The 8,302-nt window shown below is 44.2% G+C and overlaps 1 protein-coding gene across 4 annotated transcripts; it reads left to right on the forward strand.

Annotated features, from left to right (window-relative positions):
- Positions 1-242: 242 nt before the first annotated feature.
- Positions 243-6,840, forward strand: LOC128444279 (NLR family CARD domain-containing protein 3-like). 4 transcript variants are annotated; one of them, XM_053426671.1, is made up of 6 exons: positions 243-503; positions 604-723; positions 1,181-1,395; positions 1,612-3,466; positions 4,154-6,166; positions 6,703-6,840. In XM_053426671.1, exons 1-5 carry the CDS (start codon positions 460-462, stop codon positions 4,584-4,586), a joined length of 2,667 nt encoding a protein of 888 aa, XP_053282646.1. In that variant the 5' UTR covers positions 243-459; the 3' UTR covers positions 4,587-6,166; positions 6,703-6,840. The 4 variants fall into 4 exon arrangements, with proteins under 4 accessions (XP_053282646.1, XP_053282647.1, XP_053282648.1 ...); XM_053426672.1 differs by having other exon boundaries at positions 1,615-3,466; XM_053426673.1 differs by having other exon boundaries at positions 1,181-1,383.
- The last annotated feature ends 1,462 nt before the right edge of the window (positions 6,841-8,302 follow it).

The following is an 8,302-nucleotide window of genomic DNA, read 5'->3' on the forward strand; positions in this document are numbered from 1 at the left end:
ACAAATACAGTTGCATTCATACATACACTTATTCACTCTCAACATTGTCCTTCATCTGAAGTTTTTTACTTTTAATGTAACTCCAGCCTTCCTGAGGTTTCTGATGTGATCACTATATTTCCTTGTATATAAGTACTCCTGTGTACTCATATAAATACCAATACTTCAAACTATGAAGCCCTGCATATATTTCACAATAAAACATTTATAAAATAATGAATTGATTCAGTCGACAGAAACGCTGGAGTGCTTTTATTTTGAAATGGGTAGGCTACAGGAAGTGTTGCAAATATTTGTGTTTGTGACGTTTTCAACAGATAAACATTGAAACTGGTGTGAAAGATCATTTCACTGAGTTCTGCTGTAAACTGAGCGCAGAACCAGAGGAAATAGACCAGACCTTGAATATCTAGAAGAGCAGCGTGGCCTGAACCACAACTGAGCCGCAGCCGGTGCAACATGGACGAGGACACTTCAGAGCAAGTTGGACCCTCAACCACAAAGTAAGAGACCTGCTACAAACATGTGAAGCTCCAAACTGAATCCTCACAGAATGAACCAGTGAATGATGTGTTCTGAATAAAAACATGTTTGTGTTTGCAGAGGTCAGGACCACAGACTGAGAGCAGAGTCTCCAGGGTCCAGCTGTCTGTCTCTGAAGAGTGACTGGTCCATGAGTCAGCCTCCACTCTTCAGTAATGAACCTGGACCCTCACACACAGAGTAAGAGACTGTTTCTACTGGGACCTGCTCTGAAGAGGATCTAGTTTCCTCTAGTGTGGCCCCTGCATTAGGACACAGCTTCATTGAAGTTGGTGACTAATCTCTCAGAATCACTCAAAGAGCTCAGACCTCCACCAAGAACCAACACGCTCCTTATGAAACCACTTTGAAATCCACTAGAGACTCATTTTGATTTGGATCTGCACCAAATTCCACACACTGGTAAACATCAGTCCTCTGAACATGTCTGTGAAAGAGGACCCCCCCCCCCCCCGCCCCCGATCTGGTTCACAGACCACAACCTTCCACCAAGTTTACTGGTAATCTGTTTCTTTTTATAATCCCACTAACGAACCAACCAACACACAAACATACTGGGTGAAAACAAAACCTCCTTGACAGAAGTGATGACAACCTGTGACTGTGACATGTGAGTTATCAGGACATGTCTTCACAGGGAGAGGAAGAGGAGTCATGTTTCTGAGGAGGAGCAGTCGTCCTGCTGTGCTTCGTGTCAGGACGTCCTGAAGGATCCAGTCTCCACCAGCTGTGGACACTGGTTCTGCAGACAGTGCATCACCTCATACTGGGACCAGTCTGGTTCTTCAGGAGACTCCTCCTGTCCCCAGTGTGGACAAAGATCCAGAACAGGAGCTGGAGGTCAGACAGCCGGTCAGAGCAGCACTGTACATGTGTCTGCTGATGTCTTCACTTCTGACAACAGCACATGTGGTTTTATTTTGTTCCTTCATACAGCATCAACATTTAACATCGTTAGAAAAGCACAAAGTTAAAAAGATTTTATTTTCTGTAGTTTTTCTGTATCTGATGAAAACAATCAGCAGATTCTCAGATTCTCTGTCTCTCACATTGTTTCTTGTCTTTCAGCAGATCGTGGTCTGCAGGAGGTTTCAGATGAACATAAGCTCAGTGTGAGGAGGAGATGTGAACATGTGACTGAAGGAGCTGATGAAACAAAAAGTAGAACCCTCCTCAACAGGATCTACACTGAGCTCTACATCACAGAGGGACAGAGTGAAGAGGTTAATACTCAACATGAGGTGAGGCAGCTTGAGACGGCTTCCAAGATGAAGATCCTCCAGGACACTCCCATCAAGGTCCAGGACATCTTTAAAGCCTCCACTGACCAGCAGAGCAGCATCAGAGTCGTCCTGACCAACGGCGTCGCTGGAGTTGGAAAAACCTTCTCGGTGCAGAAGTTCACTCTGGACTGGGCAGAGGGTTTAGAGAACCAGGATGTGGGTCTGCTGGCTGTGCTTTCGTTCAGGGAGCTGAACCTGGTGAAGGACCAGCAGCACAGTCTTCTCACGCTGCTCCATGTTTTCCATCCAGCGTTACAGAAGCTCACTGCAGAGACGCTCGCTGTCTGTAAACCTTTGTTCATCTTTGACGGCCTGGATGAAAGCAGACCTTCTCTGGACTTCAACCACAGGGAGCTTGTGTCTGAGGTCACACAGAGGTCATCAGTCAACGTGCTGCTGACAAACCTCATCCGGGGGAATCTGCTTCCCTCGGCTCTCGTCTGGATAACCTCCAGACCTGCGGCGGCCAATCAGATCCCTCCTGCATGTGTTGACAGGGTCACAGAAGTACGAGGCTTCACTGAGGCCCAGAAGGAGGAGTACTTCAGGAGGAGGTTCAGTGATGAAGAGCTGTGCAGCAGAATCATCTCACACATCAAGACGTCCAGGAGCCTCCACATCATGTGTCAAATCCCAGTCTTCTGCTGGATCAGTGCTACAGTTCTGGAGCACATGTTGACCACAGACCAGAGAGGAGAGCTGCCCAAGACCCTGACTGACCTGTACTCACACTTCCTGCTGGTTCAGACCAAGAGAAAGAACAACAAGTACGGTGAGGGACATGAGACGAGTCCACAGCAGCTGACGGAGGCTGACAGGGACGTTCTCCTGAAGCTGGGGAGGCTGGCACTTAAACATCTGGAGGAAGGAAACATCATGTTCTACCAAGAAGACCTGGAGCAGTGTGGTCTTAATGTCACAGAGGCCTCGGTGTACTCAGGAGTTTGTACTGAGATCTTCAGAAGAGAGTGTGAGATCTTCCAGAAATCAGTCTACTGCTTTGTTCATCTGAGCGTTCAGGAGTTTCTGGCTGCAGTCTACATGTTCCACTGTTACACCGAGAGGAACAGAAAAGAACTCAAACACTTCTTAGGACCATATGGGAACACATGGGGTACCACCTCCCTGGATGACCTCCTGAAGAGAACCATGGAGAAATCCCTCACCAGTACAAATGGTCATCTGGACCTGTTTGTTCGCTTCCTTCACGGCCTCAGTCTGGAGTCCAACCAGAGAGTCTTAGGAGGCCTGCTGGGTCGGACAGAGAACAATCCAAAGATCATCCAGAGAGTCTCAGGATGGCTGCTGGGTCGGACAGGGAACAATCCAGAGATCATCCAGAGAGTCATCAACAACCTGAAGAAGATGAAGAGTGATGACATTTCTCCTGACAGAAGCATCAACATCTTCCACTGTCTGACTGAGATGAACGACCACTCAGTTCATCAGCAGATGAAACAGTTCTTGACGTCAAAGAACAGATCAAAGGAGGAACTCTCTGAGATCCACTGCTCAGCTCTGGCCTACATGCTGCAGATGTCAGAGGAGGTTCTGGATGAGTTGAACCTGTCAGAGTTCAACACATCAGACCAGGGTCGACTGAGACTGATCCCAGCTGTGAGGAACTGCAGGAAGGCTGAGTGAGTCCAGACATGATCAATAACATGTTCAATCAGTGGAGATGAGTCGTTCTTCAAATACACACATACGACCATGTGGTGTGCAAGGGAGGTTATTGTTTATACTGTATATATATTTATATATATAGATATACATGATCACACAAACACTCTTCGAAATCACTGTCCGTACATCAGAAAGTTTACACATCTCCTGCCCGAAAACTAAAAACACACCTCCTCCGACTATACCTACAAAAAAAAAGAGGTTAATGTATATACTGTATATATTTTTATTTATTTATACACAAAATATACACTTTATATATACATGATCAAACAGGAAGGCTCGGTGAGTCCAGACATGATCAATAACAATCAGTGGAGATGAGTCGTTCTTCAAATACACTCAGTGTGTGTGTGTGTGATAAAGTTATTATTACTATGTACACGTACATTCTCATTGTTCTCATGTACATATGAGAACAACTAGATAGGTCACTGTGACCTTTGACCTCTGACCTCCTGAATCTAATGAGTTCCTCTGTTAGTCTGAATGAACGCTTGAACCAAATCTGAAAGGATTCTCTTGAGGAGTTTTTAACAAAGAGGGGATTTACCAGGGTGAGGGTCACATGATCACGTTTTGTATGAATGTTGTGTTTTCTGATTTAATTCTCACAGATTTGATATTTTCTTTAATTACAGACTCTGTGGTTGTCGACTCTCAGAGACTCACTGTGAAGTCGTGGCCTCAGCTCTGAAGTCAGACCCCTCACATCTGAGAGAACTGGATCTGAGCTCCAACAACCTGCAGGATTCAGGAGTGAAGCTGCTGTGTTCTGGACTGGAGAGTCCAAACTGTCGACTGGAGACTCTGAGGTCCTTAAATCCTTCTTCACTTTTCAGACTTTCTTTCTTATTGGGTCATTATTTATTTAAATTGTCTCAGTTCTGCTCTGCTCACTGTCCCTCAGTCATCTGTCACTCACCCAGCCTGTCAGTCACGTCCACCTCATCAACTCCATTCACCTGCACTCACCTGCTCCTGATCACTAAGAAAGTGTCAGTAAATAACATGTGGACTGAGGCCGAGCACTCGTCCTCCTCAGGTTTTCAAAATAAGACACATTCTTATTGAAACACGTTGGACAGTTGATAAGTATAGAAACAAACAGGAAGTGACATCAGGAGCCGTCCCTACTTTAAACAGTGTATAATTACACAAACCTGCTCAGTGACCAACACACAGAGAAGAAGCTGATGAATGAAACAATGGTCCAACATGTCTGATCTGATATTTATCTTCAGGTCACAGACTGGACTGAGGTCAGCAGCATGTTGAGAGTCTGTGTTGACATGATGACGATCCACAACAACAGGAGGACACATTCTAATATTCATATTTCTTTATCCAGGTTGAGGTACTGCAGACTGTCAGACATCAGCTGTTGTGGACACATGATTCAGGACTTTGTTTGAGGTTCTTTATTCACCTGCAGAAACCAACAAAATTCGCTGTGAAAACCTTTTTCTCCGTTCAAAAATCCTCAGTGAGACGAAAATTCACTGCTTACTTTTCTTACAGTACATAAAACACAGTATACACACCCTTATCAATTACATAAACTACACACACCAGTAACATATTGTTGGGCAATCAGTTATTAAATCAAAAAGGAAACCCACATACCTGCAGAAACCAACAAAATTCGCTGTGAAAATCTTTTTCTCAGTTCAAAAATCGACAAAATAGAATAAATTTACTTCAAAGGCTGCCAAAATAATTGGCGCGAGAACGAATTGGCGGCCGCATTACATCTCTGTGGACGTTAAATTACGTTAATTTACAGCATTTGGCAAAAAATATAAACACTCAAAACAACAGCGCAATGTACTTATATATACAACATGAAATTTACACCGGTCATTTATCAAAGAAAACCATAAAACAGCACGGAGCTTATTCACAGGTGACTTACCCTCAGGGAGACAAAAATATACTGAGGGAAAGAAGAGCCGACAGGAAGTAAGAACTTCGGGGAGCACAAAAGGTGGTGCACAGCAACATCACTTCCGCAGGTAGTGTTAACAAAATAAAATAATAACAAAATAAAATTCACAAATACAAATTATAAATAAAAATAAATACAGTACATTCTTAACTCTGTCACATATATATGAGAACAACTAGATCAGATATAGAGTCAAAGGTCACTGTGACCTTTGACCTTTGACCACTGAAATCTAATCAGTTTCTCTTTGAGTCAAAATGTGAAGAAATCCCCTGAAGACAGACTTGAGATATCATGTTCAAGAGGCAATGAACATGTTCTGGGACCTTGACCTTTGACCTCTGACCACCTGAATCTAATGAGTTCCTCTGTTAGTCTGAATGAACGCTTGAACCAAATCTGAAAGGATTCTCTTGAGGAGTTTTTAACAAAGAGGGGATTTACCAGGGTGAGGGTCACATGATCACGTTTTGTATGAATGTTGTGTTTTCTGATTTAATTCTCACAGATTTGATATTTTCTTTAATTACAGACTCTATGGTTGTGGACTCTCAAAGACTCACTGTGAAGTCGTGGCCTCAGCTCTGAAGTCAGACCCCTCACATCTGAGAGAACTGGATCTGAGTGAGAACGACCTGCAGGATTCAGGAGTAAAGCTGCTGTGTTCTGGACTGGAGAGTCCAAACTGTCGACTGGAGACTCTGAGGTCCTTAAATCCTTCTTCACTTTTCAGACTTTCTTTCTCATTGGGTCATTATTTATTTAAATTGTCTCAGTTCTGCTCTGCTCACTGTCCCTCAGTCATCTGTCACTCACCCAGCCTGTCAGTCACGTCCACCTCATCAACTCCATTCACCTGCACTCACCTGCTCCTGATCACTAAGAAAGTGTCAGTAAATAACATGTGGACTGAGGCCGAGCACTCGTCCTCCTCAGGTTTTCAAAATAAGACACATTCTTATTGAAACACGTTGGACAGTTGATAAGTATAGAAACAAACAGGAAGTGACATCAGGAGCCATCCCTACTTTAAACAGTGTTTAATTACACAAACCTGCTCAGTGACCAACACACAGAGAAGAAGCTGATGAATGAAACAATGGTCCAACATGTCTGATCTGATATTTATCTTCAGGTCACAGACTGGACTGAGGTCAGCAGCATGTTGAGAGTCTGTGTTGACATGATGACGATCCACAACAACAGGAGGACACATTCTAATATTCATATTTCTTTATCCAGGTTGTGGAACTGCAGTCTGTCAGAGATCAGCTGTTCTTCTCTGGCTTCAGCTCTGAGGTCAAACCCCTCTCATCTGAGAGAACTGGATCTGAGGAACAACAACCTGAAGATCTCAGGAGTGAAGGAGCTTCTTGATCTACAGAAGAGTCCAACCTGTCGACTGGAGACTCTGAGGTCAGTAGATGGTTGGAGTCAGTCCACGCTGCTTTCACCAGTATGTTACTAAACACAGTCAGTATCACAGATCCAGGGTCTGTGCTACCAAGCAGGATTTGTGGTTATCAGGTTCACTTCAGGTTTAGTTTTTTCAGTTCTACGAAGCTCGTCCACTTCTTAACCAGGTTAATCACCATGGTAACTTCTGATGGACAGCTAACCTGCTCCAGGTTAAGTTGGAGATCAACCCGTATAGAAGCTCCGCCCACTGACCACAGTGACTCTACACTGTTGTGTGGTGCACACTCTCCTTAAAGGGACGGATAAGGGAAGTTTAAATCAACGTCTGGTTGGTTCAGTTGATCTCTAACTCACCCAGAACATCTCAATGTCTCCAGACTCATCCTGTCCCCAAAACAGCAGGGGTCTGATTTATAAAGGATTGCGTAGGATTTCTAAAAGTGTGCGTACGCAAAAGCTAATTCCGATTCATAAAACTGTGCGCACTCACACCTGAACGCAATTAAATGATGCTCCTGACCAATGGGTTTCCACCGTGAGTCCTGATGGAGGCACGGCATCAAGAGATGTGAAGAGGAAGTGAAACTTTCTGACACTGACATCGAGGTGTTCGTTAGTGAGGTGAAGAGCGACTTTATGGAACAGCAGTGATGTCACTAATAAAGAAAACACACTGACACTCTGCCGCTGCTGTGGATAACACAATGTGTGGATAACACAATGTGTGAGATCAGAAATCACTGAACCCTCTCTTCCTCCTCGTCCTTCATTCACATGCACACATCACACTGAACCCTGCACCACTGTCAGAACAGTATTTATTTATTTTGAGCATCGGACCGACTCCCTCACATCAGTGGATCCTCACCTCCACTGGGACATTATTTGGAAAATGTCTTCACTTCTTATAAGTGATCTCCTGTGCGCTCTGTGGCACGGTCATGTTCACTGCAGTGATCTGATGAGACACACACAGTGTTAGAAGATATAATTAAAAACTATTAATGACTCGGTTCTGTAACTCCGCGAGCAAAACTAAGCTGTTGGTTTTAATGTAAATGATGAAGTGGATCAATAATCTGCTTCAGGTCACCACCTCATGTCTGCGTCGCCACTTTCCCGTCTCACGCATGAGTCAGAGTTTGCTTAGAAATACACACATTTTCCCGTCAAGTTCGTTTTTATGAATTTGGTGTGAGAAGTGAGGTACGCACGTTTCAGACCCTGATAACCTCAGTCAGCTTCCTGAAGACAGGTCCATGTGTGTGTCCTCAGAGACAGTGAGACAGTGTGTGTCCTCAGAGTCATTGAGACAGTGTGTGTCCTCAGAGACAGTGTGTGTCCTCAGAGACAGTGAGTTAGTGTGTGTCCTCAGAGACAGTGAGTTAGTGTGTGTCCTCAGAGACAGTGAGTTAGTGTTTGT

The sequence above is a fragment of the Pleuronectes platessa genome, chromosome 7, assembly GCF_947347685.1.
Source record: "Pleuronectes platessa chromosome 7, fPlePla1.1, whole genome shotgun sequence".
Classification (NCBI taxonomy): Eukaryota; Metazoa; Chordata; class Actinopteri; order Pleuronectiformes; family Pleuronectidae; genus Pleuronectes; species Pleuronectes platessa.

What these genes read in the sequence shown, in the direction of transcription:
- LOC128444279 (XM_053426671.1), top strand. Translation starts at nt 460, where the DNA reads ATGGACGAGGACACTTCAGAGCAAGTTGGACCCTCAACCACAAA. An exon ending in AGCTGGAGGTCAGACAGCCG is followed by an intron (nt 1,396 to 1,611) that starts GTCAGAGCAGCA and finishes CTTGTCTTTCAG; the next exon opens with CAGATCGTGGTCTGCAGGAG. An exon ending in AGGAACTGCAGGAAGGCTGA is followed by an intron (nt 3,467 to 4,153) that starts GTGAGTCCAGAC and finishes CTTTAATTACAG; the next exon opens with ACTCTGTGGTTGTCGACTCT.